We start from the raw sequence: 19,743 nt of genomic DNA, 5'->3' as shown, positions 1-19,743 counted from the left end.
GAGTATACCATGACTACATTTACAGTCTGGTAGTTTTTACTGCTTTATTTCACTTGACTCAGACTATCATCTACAGACAAAGGGCTTTAACCAAACTCTTGACTTAGTTTATTCAAAAAGTCAACTTGAGCAGTTTTTACAGGAACAGTGTAGTACAGTCAACGGTTCTGAGTGTCTCGGAGACGAGTCATTTAAAAATCTTAGAAACAATTACTAACAAAGTACTTACAGATGTGTCTGACCTCAGCTTTGGTTGTAACAAGTGGTGGTCACTATTTTTGGTAAAAAGCAAATGGAAACTAATTACTAAAATGCTATAATACAAGTTATGAATTTTTACACCATAATTTATAAAGAAAAATTTTTTTTGTGGGGTTAGTGGTAAGCTGCTGTTTGGGGATATATTCCATATAACTTCATCTCGGTGTACATCGAACCTAATATATATATTATTACATTTATTTATCATCCTAGATTATGGCATCATAAGAATTGTCATAGAAAGTTTCCTGTTGTTGAAACAGGCTCTGAAACAGGGAAACGCACTTTTCAGGTAATCATAAACCTGTAAATTAAGTGAATGATGCCATGGCCCATGTTAAGGTTTGCGTTTACCGTATTCTGCCTTACAACAAGGGTGGTGGTGTTGCACTGGGAATTTTTTTTCAGGAAGTGGGTCAATGCTCTTGCACCAAAACATCTGCCCAGGTATAAAGCATATGTGCTAAAACATAATACTATACACTATCATAGCTAAGATACCTAAATACCAGCAAACTGTCGTTTTCAGGTACCAATTCGATACCACAGCAAAAGTAGAAACTACCCTGGAATCTCGGTTTTGTGCTTATAGAGACCAGAATACAAGTGATTTCAGTGAATGTGTGCTATTCATGAGTGGGGGGGGAAAATGCACATTTCAGTCTATATATTTAGCAATCACCCTGTCTTTAAAACAAGTCTGGTTATAAATTATTTGGACAAATGTATTGGGACACTCCTTCAATTTTTTTTTAATTCATGTTACATGTTACTGTGGTTGTAACATGAATTTAAAAAAAATTGAAGGGGTGTCCCAATACATTTGCTAACAGGTGTAATATGCTTTAAACTGCAGCAGCAACCGTTTGGGGAAGGCCCTGTTTTGTTCCAGGATTACTGTGCCCCTGTACACAAAGCAAATTCTATAAAGTCATGAAGAAAAGCTTGGTTTAAAGAAATTCCTGACCTCAGCCCCACTCAAGTGTTTACCAAAATCAGTGCCCAGCCATACAAATGCTCATTTCAGTGAATGAGTGAAAATGTCCACAGATCAGCCATAACATTAAAACCACCTCCTTGTTTCTACACACACTGTCTATTTTATCAGCACTTTGTAGTTCTACAATTACTCACTGTAGACCATCTATTTCTCTACATACTTTTTTTTAGCCTGCTTTCACCCTGTTCTTCAATTACTCACTGTAGTCCATCTGTTTCTCTACATAACTTTTTAGCCTGCTTTCACCCTGTTCTTCAATGGTCAGGACTCTCCCAGGACCACCACAGAACAGGTATTATTTAGGTGGTGGATGACTCTCAGCACTGCAGTGACAATGACATGGTGGTGGTGTGTTAGTGTGTGTTGTGGGGTTATTCTATTAGACACTCCTACCTAGTTGGTCCACCTTCTAGATGCAAAGTCAGAGATGATCACCCATCTATTGCTGCTGTTTGAGTTGGTCATCTTCTAGACCTTCATCAGTGGTCACAGGACGCTGCCCACGATGCGCCGTTGGCTGTAAATTTTTGGTTGGTGGACTATTCTCAGTCCAGCAGTGACAGTGAGGTATTTAAAAACTCCATCAGCATTGCTGTGTCTGATCCACACCTACCAGCACCATGTCAGTGTCACTGCAGTGCTAAGAATGATCCACCACCTAAATAATACCTACTCTGTAGTGGTCCTGTGGGGGTCATGACCATTGAAGAACAGGGTGAAAGCAGGCTAAAAAAGTATGTAGATAAATAGATGGACTACAGTCAGTAATTGTATAACTACAAAGTGCTTCTATATGGTAAGTGGAGTTGATAAAATGGACAGTGAGTGTAAAAACAAGGAGATGGTCATATTGTTATGCCCAATCGGTGTATACTTCAAGTCTTGTGACAAGCCTGCTCAGAATAGTGGCTGTTGATATAGTTGAAAAGATCACATAAAGGTCACCCAGTTTTCATAACACAACCAATTGTTTTTAAAATGGATGTCTGACAAGCTCCAAATACTTTTGGCCATATATTATAAATGCAGCCCCACACATTTTGGGAAAAAAATTTATATTCACTATACAGGTTGGGACCCCTTGCAAGGCCATTGAGATAAAAGCCTTAACCCCAGTATTCTGAATTCATGATTGCCTACAGAAACAAGAGTAATACATTCAAACCACTTGCCTAATATTGATTGGGTCCCCATTGTGTTGACAAAACAGGTCAGATCAGTCAAGGCATGGTTTCCTTTAGACCTTTCAAGGCCTCTAGACCTTTCCCGTAGTATCCAGCACCAAGACCTCAAAAACAAACCCTTTAAGTCCTGTAAATTGCAAGTTGGGGCCTCTGTGGACTGGACTTTTTTGTTCAATACATCCCACAGACGCTCAAGTCAACACCTTAAAGTTTTTGCCAGTAAGTATTACCATTGCCAGACCAAAGGTGTTCCAGCAGAACATTTGCCCAGAGCATCACATTGCCTGTCAGCTTGTTCTCCTGGTGCATCCTGGTGCCATCTTTAACTCCAGATTACTGATGCACATGCTCGGCCATTATGTAATGTAAAGAGAAATCAGATTAGGCCATCTTTCTGTTGGTCCATGGTCCAGCTCTGATACTCATGTCTACTGTACAACAAGTGCTTTTGGTGGTGGACAGGGGTAAACATGGGCACAATCACTAGCCAATTCACTGGTTAATCACTGCATACTGGAAACACCCCACAAGACCTGTCGCTTTGGAGATGGTCTGACCAGTTGTCTAACCATTACCAGTTTGCCCTTTTTTGATCTTAATCAGATCCTTAACATTCAACACAAGAGATGACCATTAACTTGTTGCCCAATATATATTCTTTCACTTCACCTGTTTTGAATGTTGAGGCTGATCAATGTAAAAGGTAAATGCAGCCTTTAAAGTTCTCAAATATTTTAAATACATTATGTAGTGGAACATCATGGTGGTGTAGCGGGTGGTATTGGTGCTGCACAGCTCCAGTGATCCAGTCACTGTGTTCATTTCTCCTAAATGGTAAAATGATACAGAATTGTATTTGTAGATTCTCCTCAATCTGTAACACATTAAATCAATATATCAGCCATTGAGAGTTTGTCGGTGCTCTCTGTCAGTGTCGCTGTCAGTGTCGGTTCCAAGCCCTGATAAAATAAGAATGGTTGCGTCAGGAAGGGCACTCGGCGTAAAAACTGTACCAGTTTAGGCATGCAGAGTCAGACCAGAATAATCGCTTTTACGGGAGCGGTCGGGCCAAACGGCGGCTCCTCCACAAGGGGGTGCTGTTGTAATTTATTGGGCTTTGTATTAATTTATATTAGCTTTGATGTTTTAGGACCGCCGGTATTTTTTAACTCATAAACACACTTTAAAAAATTAATATACAAGGGTGTCTGAGTAATAACTTGAAATTAATAATAGGTGTAAGGCTATAGACTTTGTGGGAAATATCCATTAAACAATCAGTTAAAACAGGTTTTGCTAGCAGTTTAGATACATGTTCCTTTCATATATAGCATTTCTCTGCATTCACTTGTAAACGCTCCAGGTACAGAAGGTAAAGCAACATTTGTGTAAAGTTCAAAAGTGTCTCATAAATGCTCGTTTGAATGGACAGACACTTTATAATATTGTGGAAAACTTCCCATAACAGTGGTTGTTGTGGAGTGGTTACAGCTGGGAAAGAGGGAGACGGCAACTGTATTTATGATTTTTGATTGGGAGCTCACAATTAGATTTTGGCCAGGTATTAGATTTTGACCAGGTATTAGATTTTGACCAGGTATTAGATTTCGCTTCACACCTGCCTGTGTATGTTTAAATAAATCACTTCATTTTGGTTTATTTCACTAGATAATCATATTGAAATGTCAACCACAAAACCTATTTTCTGTTGCACTTGATTTTGCATTATTTTTCTATAGATCTACAAAGCTGATCCAGAAGATAAAATTAAATTTGCTATCTGTTGCTTAAATATGTCTCTAAGTAATTGTGAAAGCTTCATAGAAGATCCTCACCTCCCCCACAGCATCAACTCATAAACAAGAAATGCTGAGAAAGACCAGACCTCTGAGAAATAAACATTTAAAAATGTACAGCGATGGCAACGGATTTGCCAGAATCAATATCTGTGGTTATTTTTAGTGTACCCCTACTGCCTGCTGACCGACAGGGTACTGGCACAGAGCTTTATGTCAATCAAATTTTTGGCAATGAGGCAAAAACAGACATTTTAATTTGTAGATGTTGCAGTGGTTGATGGCAGACTACTCTTACAGCCCCTCAATATGTAAAGTGATTGTCTGCTAAGACAAAACCAGTAAAGGATTCATTTTCAGTAATCATGTACCATTCAGATATGTTTTCAGTTTCTTTAAGTGGTTCACTGGAAATGGGATCTTAACTTTTTATCTTTTAACTTAAATGGCATGTATGAGTAGTTCTGTACACCAGTCAGGTGGCATGACTTCAAAAAAAAGTTAACTGCCTTTTTTTAAATTTTATTATGGTTTTTGGAGTTTACTTAAAAAATAGAACAGAAGCAGTATGGTTGCTACATTGTTTTTCCTCCACCTTAAATTCGGTGGCACCATCCAACCCCTTAATCAGGTGCAAAATGATGCATGCACTTTTATTATAGACAGAATAAATAAACTTGGAAAAGGGGATTAAACAATGATTGCATCCTGACAACATAAAGGTATTTAAGCTGGACCCTTAGTCCAACCAATGAATGTATTTAAAAAGTATTCAGTGACTTTTTGCACGTTTTGTTGTGTATTTGATTTTGAATGGATATAATTGTCATATGTACCCATAAATGTACACTTAATTACCCATAATGACACAAAACAAATGTTTTTTCAAAAATGAATTAAAAATAAAAAACAAAAATCTCTTATTCACTAACATTTTCATTCAATAGAATAAAGAAGAAGTCCCTTTGGCAGCAATTAAAGCTGCAAGCCTTGTTGGATACGTATCTGCAAGCTCTGAACACCTGGATTTGGGCAACACTTCTTCAGAGGGTCTGTCAAACTTCTTGTCAGACTGGGTGGCAAGTAACTGTAAACTGACATCTTTAGGTCCCTCCACAGATGTTTGTAAACTCAGGCTTTGGCTATAGGCAAATCAAGGCAGTTCAAAATTCTTACATCTTTCCACAGATGTTTGTAAACTCGGGCTTTGGCTATAGGCAAATCAAGGACATTCAAAATTCTTGCCCTGAAGTCACTGCAATGTTGGTTTGGCTGTATGCTTTGGACCATTGTCATGTCCCAGTCTGAGTTTGTGTGTTTTACTCACTGTCCTGACAACAAAGTATTAATTGTAGACTGTGTTCTATTCTCATCTTAAAGAGTGCACCTGACAAGTTGAATTGCCATGGCACAGAGTCTAAATACAAACTAATTTTAAGACAAGTTGTGAAATTTTTTGTAAATATTTAATCTTTTAACCTTAATTCAACTGACAAAAGCACAAAGAAACATTTACTGTTTTTGCTGACCAACTTAACTGCATTTTGTAAATATAAACATATTTTAAATTTGATGCCTGAACACACTCAAAAAATTTGGAACACCAGCAATAGGAGTGAAAGGTATAAAGACTACCAAATTATACCATTTTAAAACATTCTAAACAAGCAAGTGAACTGGTAACAGGTGAGGTTATAATGACTTGCAAAACTGCAACAATTAGTGTTCTCAGTTCCCAAACAATTAAAATGTGTAATTAATAAGAAATGTGATATTTTTTAAGTATACATCATACTCAAACTCATAGTAAAAAATCTTTACATTTTCAAAATACAATTAAGTTGGTCAGTAAAAAAATTGGTAATCTTTTTCTTTATTGTCAGTTAAATACAGGCACAGGAAAATTAACAAATCACAGATTCTTGTTGTTATTGTATTTTACAAGGTGTTCCAACTTCTACAGCAATCAAAACTGAACTTCTGTGAAAAAGAGGTTTTAACTGATTAAAAAACGTTTTCACTTCATCATTATGAGTGATTCAGTGTAAGACTGACAGATAAACACTGCAGTTATATCCATTCATTTAAATTCACAACATAACCATCGGTGCATAAAAGTCAAGTTGTATACACTGTCATACCTGTAATACCTTAAGCTGACAACTTTCACAATCATTTTTTTCATATTAATTATACATGACAAATTTACCTGTGAACAATAAATGTCAATTTATGACAAAATTGAACATAATCTTTCTGTTTTTGCAATTACAAGTTACAATGTTTATGTACAGGAATTAAGTTTATGAGCAAAGGTACAAAGGTCCCTTTTTTTTCTTTCTTTTTTTTTTTTTTATGCATTTTCTCCCCATTTTCCTCCCAATTTAGCGCACTCAATTTTTGTCTTCCGCTCCTGATAGATGCCAGATTGCATCCGAGGAGAGCACATCGCTGTACACGCCTCTTTAAACACGTGCACAGCCCTCCTCTTCTCGCCCATGCATTCTGCACAGGCGTAGACGCCAATCAGTGTCCTTACTCAGCGTATGAAGACCCACCCACCCACCCTGCAGATACGGTAGCCAATTAGTATCTGCTGTAGGCACTGCCAATTATGCCCGCTAGATGGCGCCCAGCCGACCGGTGGCAACACAGAGTTTCGAACCGGGGAGTTCAGAAACTCGGTGCTGGTGTGCAAGCGGAATATCCCGCTGCGCCACCTGGGCGCCCAAAGGTGTCTTTTTGACTCACAGTGTAAATACATTCTGAACTGAATCTGAACAAAATAAAATCTTGATTCTATTGCTGTTCATAACAAACAAAATCTACAACAAACAGTGGATGGAAATGCTAAAACTACCTGACAGCAGCAATCATTGCATTCTTTATGTTTTGTTGTAACCTGACATATGCAGTACATACTCAGTGCAGTGCTTACATCTTGCTGTACGAGGCTCAAGAAATTAACCAGATGTTTATTTTATTTTAAAGCAGAGTCAAAGGCAGTAAGTCTGACCTCCCCAAATCCACAGATTTCGTTGAGGATTAGCACCAGTCTCTGATGGATAAGAACTTGCAACATGCTAGTTAATCTTGTCCTGGAATATGTAGAGGTTGTTGGTGGCGGCCACGGCAATGATATTTTCTGAAGGGTGCCAGGCTGTGTGAAGAATTTTCTTACTGAAGTCCAGACTGTCCACACTTATCTCATCTTTACGACGTTTACCGCCCACACACACCTTGCGTGGCTTGAGAATGGCTCGAGGTTTACTGTTTTCCCTGGAGGCCTCGAGTGTGACGTCACGCTTTGTGTTGCGGTCAAACATGCGAAAAAAGTTATTGTAGGATCCCGTCATCAGGACACTAAAAGTAAAAGAAATAAAGAGATCCATCAAAGAGAATTAAACATACCTGCTTTTTAAGCAACAAAACTGCTTTTTTCAAACACATTTCAAATTTAATTCTTATTGTCTCTATCTGATAACATACTACATTATCTTGATGTCCCTTTATTTTAAGCATCTCATATATCATATTTGATCACGTGTTTGTTCTAAATAAGTGTAAATAAGAGCTTGAGGTCATGTGACTGTTGTTGTATGAAAAATAAATATTTTATAAAAGTGAAAAAATAGTTTTTATATTTACACTTTTTATTTTTATGATAACCACACCTTACTTAACATGGGCCCTGTCTCACAAAGGATGATAGCTCCCAACATCCCAGCAGCTAATAGGTCTACAAGCATGTTCTTGGGGTAAATTAATGCTTAATAAGTGAAAATATCTGCCTGTGTGATAAAATGTTGAAGTAGCAAAGGGTTCATTGTACAGATGAGATTGTTTATGCCTCTGGACAAAATTCCCAATACTCCCAATGGTGTCTCTAGAAATGATCAAGGTCTTGGACAGCATATCAGTTTGATATATTGTCAGATCCAAACAGATGTGGAAGCACTAGTGTTTGCATGTTGTTATTGTAATGTTAGGCTGAATTGAAAATTTTTAAATTTTTGCTGGGTTTAGCCACTTTTACTATGACCTGTTCATGTTGTTAAGAGCTATTAATTATTAATTTCAGTTGTTATTTTTAAGCTTAGAAACCAAATGTCCAAAGTCCAAAGTTGCACTTAAGTGATATTTGTATTAAATCCAGCCATGCATGCTTCACATTTACCTTAATCTAAACAATACAATAACAATACCCAACAATATTGCACTAAACACAACGTGTGAACGTACCTGTCTGTTCCATTCCACACACATTCAAACTTGTCAAAAATACAGTCATTTTCATAGAGGGAGCACAGCTTACTTCTCAGGTAGTCATGGACCTGCAACAGGAAGACATACAGCAAATTACTCATCAGATCCCCCCACATACTGAACTCAAAAGTGTAACCTGTTACCATACAATGGTTACCTCCTCTTAATCGATTCTGATAATGTACAACAGTGATAAAAATGACTGTCCTCTTTTAAACAAAGCATTTTTCAAATTCTTTCAGAAAATTCTGTTATGACTTAAAGGAGTTATCATTGTTAAAGCTTCTGCAAACTAGTTTATAGTATTTATCCCAGTTTCTTCTATTTTTGCATATTTGTCACACTTAAATGCTTCAGATCATTAAACTACTTTGTTTATTTGGGTTATCTTTGTCTAATATTAAAACAACGCTTTTCTTAATTATTATTTCATTTATCGAATGAAAAAATGCTCTTCAGGTCTCATTTACATTTTTGGCATTTAGCAGACGCTCTTATTCAGAGCAACTTACAAAAGTGCTTTCATAGTGAACATTACCTTACTCTAGTTTAAGTAGACAACAGTCCAAGAATACAAATCTGCAGAAAACACTGTTAGAACAAAAGTTTTTTTAACAAGAAATAAATTGATGCATGTCTTCCTCAAGTTCTGGGTAGAGGATCCATTTTTGGCTTTGTAGGCGAGAAGCAGTGTTTTAAACTGCATGCGTGCAGCTACAGGAAACCAGTAAAGAGAATGCAGCAGTGGGGTGATGTGCCAATGTTTAGGTTGGTTAAAAACCAGCCGAGCAGCTGCATTTTTGATGAGTTTAATTGTGGACATAGGAGCACCTGCCAGGAGGAAGTTGCAGTAGTCCAACAGTGAGATTACAAGTGGGTCTCGATTGATTTAATAAGCTATGGGTCAATATTTTGTTGCATCATCCAAAATTATATAATAAATTTGTATATATATTTGTATATGTAATATTATATAATTGCCTTGTAAAGTTTGGAATTTATTGTTTCCTGTGTCATTAAAACTATCCATACCATTAGGCAGCAAAGTATCTTCAAACCCTGATGCTTCCTGTCTCCTTGCTTCACAGGTGAATTTAGGTTTTGGTGTTGAGGTGCAGTTTTTTTTTACATCTTTACATAAAACAAAACAATGGCAAAGTATTCAAAAATATTTTTTAATTTAAGTTTTATCTTCAGTGCTCAAAAAGGTCACCTGTTTTGTTAAACAGCACTGTACCTGATAGGTCTCCAAAGGTTTGTTCTCCATATTGAGATCCCACACTTTAACGGTCAGGTAGTCACGGGTCATGAGATAATGACCACTGTGGCTGAACTTGACATCGGATATGGAGGAGATAATTTCAGAGAAGAAGGAGCGATTACTGGGGTCCTCTGGCTCTTCAAAGACTGAGGTGATAAACAAACCATAATAAATGTCAGTGTGGAGTAATGTGTGAATAACATTAACATTTTCTACTGCAAAATGGTAAATACATTTACATTTGGAGTGGCTGTCACACAGTGCAGCTGCCCTCATGTCGCACAGTCGTATGGAGCCCTTGCTACTGCTGTACACGAAGGTGTTACACTGGTTGGGATGAAACTCAGCTGCCGTGATCACTTCAGTTAGCTCTTCCATGTTGTTTGGTTTAATGTCTACAATGTCTGGAAGGTTGGAGTATAGGAACCACAACTCTGTGCAAAGAGCTAAAAAATGTTTTTCATTCATGAGGTGGGAGGAATTTGAACTTATCAAACTGAATCACCAGTGACATAACTGTGACATATTTAATATTAAAATGACTAACACATTAGTCTTGATAACTGACTATTTAAAAAAAGACTTTTATTGGTATTGTTTGCCATATACAGTAACTGTTCATAATAATCTTGGATAATGGCATACTATGCAGTTTCAAGTTTTAAAACACACTAAATTTTTTCATAATTATTGAGATCATTTGCCAGCCATACCCATCTTGTATATATACTATATATACAGTGGTGTTCAAAAAAATAGCAGTCCAACACCATTAACCTGATGAATCACTGTTTTTAGTAGAAGTGATATTTCTACATAGCAAATAATTTACTTGAAAGTGTAGTAGAGTAATGAAAACAAAACAAACCCAACAATTAGGACATGCATCCCACTCATTCTGAGTAATCGAAGCATTGATTGAAAGGGGGTTGTTCAAAATAATAGCAGTGAGGAGTTCAATTGGTGAAGTCATTCATTCTGCAGAAGAACGGGTGTCAATTTTGGCCCTTATTTAAGGTAGGAGGGTGGCAAATGTTGCACAGGTTGGTCATAGCGCATTTCCTTCTGAAATACTGGGTAAAATGGGTTGTTCCAGACATTGTTCTGATGAACAGCGTACTTTGATTAAAAAGTTGATTGTAGATGGAAAAAACATACAGAGAAGTGCAGCAAATTATAGGCTGCTCAGCTAAAATGATCTCAAATGCCTTGAAGTGAAAACCAAAACCTGAAAGACACAGAAGGAAGCGTGGAACTAATGTTCGAATGGATTGAAGAATAGCCAAAATGGCAAATACTCGGCCAATGATCACCTCCAGAAAGATCAAGGAACATCTGAAGTTACCAGTGAGTACAGAAGATGATTAAGTGAAGCCAATTTACCAGCAAGAACTCCCTGCAAAGTCCCGTTGTTAAGAAAAAGACGTGTCCTGAATGGGTTCAAATTTGCCAAGGAACACATTGACTGGTCCAAAGAGAAATGGCTCAACATTTTGTGCACTGGTGAAAGCAAAATTGTTCTTTTTGGGTCTAGTGGCCGTAGACAGTATGTCAGATGACCCTCGAACACTGAATTCAAGCCTAAGTACTTTACTGTGAAGACAGTAAAGCGCGGTGGTACAAAATGATGATATGGGGATGTTTTTCATACCATGGTGTTACGCCTATTTATGGCATACGAGGGATCATGGATCAGTTTAAATATATCAGAATACTTGAGCAGATCATGTCGCCCTATGTTGAAGAAGAAATGTCCTTAAAATGGGTGTTTCAACATGACAATGACCCAAAACATCTTGGTTACAGACAAACAAGATTGAGGTAATAGAGTGGCCAGCCCAATCCCCTGACTTCAATCCCATAGAGAACTTGTGGTCTGACATCTGAAATGCGTTTGTTTGAGGCAAAACCCAAAATTGCAGAAGAACTGTGGAATGTAGTCTAATCATCCTGGACTGGAATACCTGTTCAGAGGTGCCAGAAGTTGATCGACTCCATACAACATAGATCTTGGAAACAATTGTTATGCCACTAAATATTAGTTCAGTAATTTAAAGTAAAGTGAAACCTCAAACATTTTTTTTCAGTTTATACATCCATTTCTGGCACTGCTATTTTTTGGAACAGCCTAATATTCATTTTTCTTAACTTTCTGTAAAGGATGAACACAAACTGGCTAAATTTTGTTAATGTTTTGATTTTGAATTGAAGGTGTAGTATCAGTGCATTTGGATTTATGGAAATAAAAGTTATTATAATGATTTTGTGTTTTATTCGCTTTTTTAAAATCACTGCTATTTTTTTGAACACTACTGTATATATATATTCATTTACATTAACCCAATTTGTCTTGATCAGTGTCATGGATAGCCTATTTTCACTGGGAAACTGGGCACAAGGCAGAAATACCCTGAACAGGGCACCAGCCCATAAAAGGGCTTTGGCAATCATCCCTCTTTCAGACACAGCCAATCATGTCTGTGTAGACATCCGGCCAGCTGATGGCACTGCTGGCATTCAAACCCAAGTCTTAGAGGTGGTAGACTAGAGAAATAAAATGCCTGTGCCTGTGTATAAAATCAATTATATAAAATAATTGACGTAGTTCCATATTTGTGGGACAGTTTGGAACAGTTTTTTTGTTGTAAACTTCATAAAGCATAACCAACCACTGTTTTGAAATCTTTATATGTAGAAATTGATGCATAAAAATGCAAAACTCAGCAACGTAGCAAGACCCACAGATGGACTTCTGAGCACTAAAATAAATCATTCCAGTATTTGCTTTGCATTGTTGTAGAACAGACAACAAAAGAGGAAATTTTACAGGACCATATGCACCCTATGGTGCAAACAGGTTTACTATGTTTTAGGATACTAATGAATCCACAAATTAAGACTGCTTTGATGACACTGAAATGTCATCCATTGTCCTCCATGGCTTCCCTAATCACTACATTTACCCATCACTGAAAATAAGAACTCATAAGAAGTTCTTGAATGCATAACGTAAACTAGATATCCACATCACTGATCAAAAACTGAACTGAAATATTAATTTTATTAATTTTGACTCCTGGGACATTATTAAGCACTAGGTGCAAAGCAGGAATACACATTGGATGGTCTTTCACAGGACCTCTCACAATCAAACATTTTCTAATTCTCACAACCAGAAAAAAAAATTGTAGTTGCCAATCCACTGTCTGCATCTTTTGAGGAAATGGAAAGAAACCTACATGGACACAGAGAATATCCAGAAGAAACCCAAGTTCCCATGTTATTGAGCAGAAATCAGTTTAACCAGCTGTGCCACAACGCTGTGAAATGCAAGATGTTCTTGACAAATGCTTTAACATCTAACCATAACTCATAAAAGACTTAGTAGTTTTTAGATATGAATATACTGTTAGTGTTTTTTATCTTGTTTATTAATAATTAAATAGTTTATATTATTCCAGCCCATGTACATTGTAGCTGTAGTTAAACAGATTTCAGAAATACATCTGTAATTTAATCTTTATTTCCAAAAGCCTGCATAAAAAGCTATATGCTGACCTTAAATCTATCGAAATAACCTATTCTATTTGAAATGTTCCCAAGAGGCTATGTGGTATCCATCCACTATAAGCTTTAGGGAGAAAAGCCAGTTTATCTTTAGCAGTGACTGGTGATCCATCATGGTATGGCTTGGGATCAAAAGATCACTGCCTGTCTTCTGACCGATATTGCTAGTGGGGCAGGGGTAATTAGAAGGTTCTGGGTGGTCTTTTCTTATCTTCAAACCTTTAGACTGCTGATCAATAGTAGCATGTCAGATGTCCTTCAGCACTGGGTTTGGAATATCCTAAGATTACATTGTTTAACTCTTTAAAATATTTATTTTAAAAAACTGAATTCTATTTTATTGTGGCTTTACATATTAACTATAACACAGACATAGCTAACCACAATTGCTAAAGGATACTGAAGCTTTTGTTGGTGATCTCCAGATTCCACAGGTTGATCCTCAGGTCATCTGTGGACATGTAGGTCTCACAGTCGCTATTTACTGAGATGGAGTTGATGTGGTAGGTGTGAGCATTGGAGAATACTCGCCGGGGTGTCGCCTCTACCATAAGGTCCATAGGCCTTAACACTGGCACCTAACAGAATTTAAAAAAAAAGATACGATAGTCTGAGAGGGAAAAATTAAATAACTCTCTGCTAAACATTTGGGGTGTGAGCTTGTTATTCAATCAATATTCCATTGAACACAATTTCATTAATGCAAAATAATAACTTTTTTATTCTGAAATGTAAATAATGCACACAAAAAGTTGGGAACAATTATAGAATATTACAGTTACATCAATTTTATTACAAAATTCTCCATTAGCAGGTGAAGTGGTAACCACTGCTGAAGCCCTTAATACAATTTTATACACACACAAACACATACAGATGCACTACCTCTTTATTCTATTTTTTTCTTTTCTATTTCTATTTTCTTAAAACATATTTTCTTTTCTTGTCACTTCAATGATTTGGTAATAGTGTAACTACTGTAACATTCGTGCTAATGAAGCTCTTTGAATTGAAAAATTCTAGAAGCTCCTACAGTTAGGTCTAATAAAAATGATTAATCTTTTGTGGTAAAATGATTCTTTAATGATGACTAATCTAAAAAAACGCAGCTTCCACATTACTGCAGGGGGCTGCTTCTGCTCCCCACTCCATTAACACTTTATGGCGAAAGTTTGTAATGCACTGCAAATGAGTCTTGTTCTTTAGACTTATGGGAGGAGGGAATGTTCATGCGGTGACAGGTCATTATCACATGGGGGTTTGGGGGGCTGATTCTGTCCTATTCAAGTGGAAAACAAAAGGCCACTGTATTCATCATGTTTAGTAAAACAGCATCCTTAAAGACTAAAATGTATCACCAAGCTCTCTAATTAATTTCAAATATATTTAATGGAAAAGCACCGTAACAATTCATTAAGTGCAAAACAAGACAATCATCAGCATACTGGAAACAGCTATTTATGTCTGTTAATATACAGGTTAGTCAAAGTGTTATGATTTTAACATTTAAAAATACACACTCTACTATTTTAGCAAAAACACCATCTGATATGGCCAAATGTATGTAGACACCAGACCATGAGCTTTGCTGGACATCTTAATGCAGAACCATGGGCTTTTAGCTAGTTAGCTATCTAGTTCATCAAATCATTCAATTCCTAAAAAGGCCTCTTAAAAGTAAAATTCTAACCTCACATAATGACTCTTTAAGTTCACTTTATTTTTTATTTGACATTTTACTGCAAAGCTACACTTATCTACACTTATTCCCAAAGCTGTATGAAAACCAGTAATTGCTTTATGTGGTGCTAAATGAAACTATCACAAAATTTACACGACTGGTGCACAAATATTAATGGGCTTTATGTATCAAGCACTTTACCCTGTAACATGCCCACCTGCAGTGTTTATACAGGAAGGCAGAGGGTGTAGATTATGGTAATGTGCCCCACCTGCCATGCCCGTAGGCAGCTTATTATAAGTGATTCGCTTCAGCAGTTTGGCCCTGAACGGCCTCCTGACCCAGCTTATTGCTGGGTAATCTTGTTTTCTGCTTTGTTTTCATGCATGCTTGTTTGGTGGGTTCTCTTAAAGTTCAGTTAGACTGATATGCTAAAATTAAGGTCCGGCTTAAAGACCTGTCTAGCTTCTCCCACTGGCCCCTTTTGCCATTGTTTTTTTGATCTGGTTTTCGGAAACTCAGCTGGCGGTGACAGTCTGCTTGTACTTTGCTGCCATTTTTATGTGGCTGTCATGAGAGATCTATCTTGAAAGCAGGCTGTGTCAAGCAGAGGCGTGGCAGTGCTTGTGTTTTTTATCACTTCTGAGCTCCAGTGTTACTGAGCTCCCTGTCTTTGTTCCTTTTTTGTCTTTTTTTTTTTAAAAGGCTTGGGTTGTCACTCACTGGTGGATCAAATAAGTCACAAGTCAAGTTTATTTGTAAAGCAACATTAAGTCCAATATGCTGTTCATGAATCACACAAATAAAAGACACAAACAATAATATTACAAAATACATATGATTAATAAAAATGGTTGAAAATCAACAGATAAAAGTAAGATTTTAGCATTGTTTAAAGACTTAGACATTTGCAGTCGTCCAAATATTAAAAGGAATGTTGTTCCACAGTTTTAGTGCCATTACTGCAAAGGCACAATCAGCCTTGAGTTTCAGATGAGAATAAAACAGCAAACAGATGATTGTCTCTAAGACAATCATTGAGACATTTGAGAGAGGACAAATCTGTAGGCCTCTGTGGAGCATTTGATTGATCATGCCCAAAGGTAGTTTATATAGTAAAAAAAAACACTGGGCCAAGTATTGATCCTTGAGGAACTCCGCTGCCAACAGAAGAAACAGTGGGGAAAAGACTACCAGTAGTCACTAAAATAAGAGAAGGACTCTGTCCCCTAAAGACCTACTACATGCTCAAGACAGCCAATCTGAATAATCCACAAAATATCAGTCTTTACAAGCAATGATTTCAGGGGGAATTGCCATATTTATCTGATCTCAGTATGGCAAAGCCAGGAACCACTGCCAAATGTGCATGAACTTTGAGCTCTCAGACAGTGTTGATGGTCAGAAAGACAGTGGAAACATGTGCTCTGGTCAGATGAGTTCAAGGTAAAGCTTGTTTTTTGGGTAAACAGAAGTCGAGTTTTCTGTGCCAAATATGAAAAGGAATATCCAGACTGTTATAAGTGAAAGGTGCAAAAGCCAACATCTGTCATGATTATGGGGGTGCAGCCATGCCAATGTGTGAAGGTACCACTGACGCAAAGGCGTATACTGGGATTTTAGAAAGACATTTGCTGCAATCAGGGCAATATCTTTTCCCACGAAGTTAATTCAGCAAGCATTCTGTTTTTGAGTTTGAGTAACATGTTTAATCCTTGGCCCTTTGAGTTTAGCATATTCACTCCATGTGTGGGTAGATTATCTTCCACCTTAAATGCTCCTAAGTGTAGGTAAGTGAATCGGTGTGTGTTTCCCTGTACTGAACTGGCACCTTGTCCAGGGTGTATTCCCATCAAATGCCTAAGGTGTCTGGGTGGCACCTGACCAGGATAAAAAATTTTGTAAAAATAAATGAATGAATGAACAAACGTTACATATAACATTTAAAGGCTACACTCATATCTAGTCAGTCCTGGAATAAATTAATATTCATTCATTCATTCATTCATTCAGTTTACTACCACTTTATTCAGAGTAGCTGTGGGTCTAATTTACTGGGCGAAAGGTAGGAAACACCCCGGACAGGTCGCCAGTCCATCACAGAGCAAACACACACACACACACACACACACCTTCTTGCTGTGAGGTGACAATGCTACCCACTGAACCACTCTGCCGCCTAAATCAATATTCTCAGCATTCCCAGTGTTCATGTGGGAGCAAGGGGGATATATTTTGGCAATTATACACAACTTGGCTTTGGCCCTCCTCCTCTGGGTATGCACTGACAGATGGACCTCTTAATGCTTCAGTCAGCAAGGGTCATAGAGTCTCTTTGCCAAATCCCCTATGGGACCAGAACAATCTTTCTCCAAATGATAAAACCCTGATTCCCATTGCTTAATAAAAGGCAAACTATAAAACACTCTGCCTTTATAATATTTTTCTTTTGAACTGTATCATATCAGTGACAATGTATTAAGCTTTATCACTGATCCTTCTGCCACCACAGAAACTGTAATATCTGTAATACCCTCAGAGCCTTGATAGTGGTGGGGTCCCGGATCCTGCCATCCTCATCCTTCAGATTATAACCCTCTGGTCGCTTGTCCCTCTCACTGATTTTCCATAATTTGACAGTTTTATCTGAAAGAACCATAGAAAGAAGGTGGGGTCAAATACATATACTGACAGGACATTGAAAAAAAATTACAATGACACTAGTGAACAATGACAAATATAGATAAAATAAATCAATAAGTAAATAATTCATTCATTTATTTACTGTCTGTATTACCACCGCTTTCTCTTTACCACCACTTTCTCCTTTTCAGTGTTGCAGTGGATGATTAACTAATCAAACAGTAGGAAACTCCCCAGAGAGGTAGCCCGTCCATCACAGGGCAAACACACACACACACTCAAACACATTCAAGGGCAATTCTAGAAGCTTTAGTTAACCTGACTGCATGTTTTTGTACTTGGGGGAGGAAACCAGAGCTTCCAGAGAAAACTTGGGAGAACATGCAAACCACACAGAAAAGACCCAGACTGCTCCACTTGCAAATCGAATCCAGGAGCTTCTTGCTGTGAGGTGACAGTGCTGCCCACTGAGCCACCATGACAGCCCTAGACGTAAATTATAATTTTAATTAACCTGAATCAACCCTCCTATTTTCTGCTGTGAAGTAACCAAATGCCAGTGTTTTCATGCTGTCTTCTAGGTGCATTTCCCAGACTAATTATTCTGAAAAGCAAGTGCATGCCAACTATAGCTTGGCATAGATCAGCAAGCTGATGTATATGAAAGAATGCAACTTAGGGGCAGCTACATACAATTATTTGTGCCAGTTTACCTGGACCAACAGAACTAAGCATTTTTCTTTGGTTCTCTAACTGCCATCATATGATAGATGCAGGAGTGCTTCTGTATAAAGGAGTTTAAATAAGAAGTTCTTATTTAAATGTTTTATTAAATAAGGAGTTCTTATTTAAATGTTTTATTAAATAAGGACCTAAAACAGTTCTGAAAAGCCCAGACACCAGTTATGATTTAGGAATAAAATTTGCATGCCATTAGTAGAGAGGAGGAAATAGGCAGCATTCTGTTGAGGCAGCCATCGAATCTTGTTAATCTTCTCTTCAATTTCCAAGCTTTTCAGGTAGTCAAACTCAGGCTCGTGGCTCTGAAAGGTGCTGTAAACATTGTACTCCCCCCGCCGATGTGGCTGGTTTTTAGTCTGCAAAGAAAAAAACCGGGATGTAACCAAATGCATGACAGCTTAAATGTGTAAAGAGTAATAACCAATTTAGTCCATTACATTCATAATTAAAAACAGTATAGTCCACAAAAACAGGTTATCACACTTGAAGCAGAACTTTATTTAGCATTAAAAGACACTTTCATTGTGCATAGAAGCTCTAGACCAATTCAATTAAATGCAATAGTAGTGCATTACTCATTAGTGAGTTAAATAATGGTTAAATTTGTGTTGAGTTGAATTGTGTTTGCATCTGGGTAGCAATTACTCACTTACTGCTTTATTTAGGATGCTATACTTATTTCTTATGCAATTTAGAATGTGCAGATAATCATTTTTGTTCCTTAAAGGAGGAAACCGGAGCCTGCGTCTGTGGATATTTCAATATCGATAAGGCTGTATAAAAGCTGTAGGTCAGCTTTTGCCACAAAAAGCATCTGAATCAATAGGAAGGAATCAGAAGAGCTGAACAGAGACAGACACCTTAATGGGAAGACACCTTGGTAGCTTTCAAAGGATGTAAGGGAAAGAGAACCTCCCAGCTCTCAGAGATCAACTACACTGATACAGCTTTGGAGACAATGACAAGAGATAGACAGTCACAGGAGAAATGTTATTGTGTACATACTGTATATTTAGAACCAATAAAGTGTTACTGTTTTTCATGTAAACAAAGCATTTAAGATTTCAATTTTGCATAACAATTACATGTTGATTTAAGATGTATTTCTTTTACTTGTGTGAATTAAATACTTTAGGCTAATTATGTTTATTGATGAATGCATTATATGTCTTAATTACCACCAGTATGTACAGTGCTGTGAGAATTATTTGCCTCATCCCAATTTTTTTTTGCATATTTGTCATACTTTTGGCAACCTGTGTAAAGTTTATTCCTGCCTTGTGCCCAATGTTTCTGGAATAGGCTTTAGGAATTCACAATGATTCCTGCCCAAATAAAGCAGA

General features: G+C 37.3%; 1 protein-coding gene across 3 annotated transcripts in view; it reads right to left on the bottom strand.

Moving 5' to 3' along the window:
• Positions 1-7,098: 7,098 nt before the first annotated feature.
• The window catches only part of LOC134330972 (serine/threonine-protein phosphatase 2A 55 kDa regulatory subunit B beta isoform), a 73,929-nt gene continuing 61,284 nt past the window's right edge, over positions 7,099-19,743 (bottom strand). For all 3 annotated transcript variants that reach the window (XM_063012294.1, XM_063012293.1, XM_063012295.1), the window contains 7 exons: positions 18,591-18,756; positions 17,550-17,662; positions 13,736-13,913; positions 10,008-10,172; positions 9,745-9,914; positions 8,484-8,575; positions 7,099-7,604 (listed from right to left, as the gene is read on the bottom strand). In XM_063012294.1, coding sequence (XP_062868364.1) covers positions 7,325-7,604; positions 8,484-8,575; positions 9,745-9,914; positions 10,008-10,172; positions 13,736-13,913; positions 17,550-17,662; positions 18,591-18,756 — 1,164 coding nt within the window. In that variant the 3' untranslated portion in view covers positions 7,099-7,324. The remainder of the gene's footprint in view (positions 7,605-8,483; positions 8,576-9,744; positions 9,915-10,007; positions 10,173-13,735; positions 13,914-17,549; positions 17,663-18,590; positions 18,757-19,743) is intronic.

The sequence above is a fragment of the Trichomycterus rosablanca genome, chromosome 16 (assembly GCF_030014385.1).
Source record: "Trichomycterus rosablanca isolate fTriRos1 chromosome 16, fTriRos1.hap1, whole genome shotgun sequence".
NCBI lineage: Eukaryota > Metazoa > Chordata > Actinopteri > Siluriformes > Trichomycteridae > Trichomycterus > Trichomycterus rosablanca.
The sequence above is the reverse complement of the archived record's forward strand: the minus strand, read 5'-3'. Positions and strand labels throughout refer to the sequence as shown.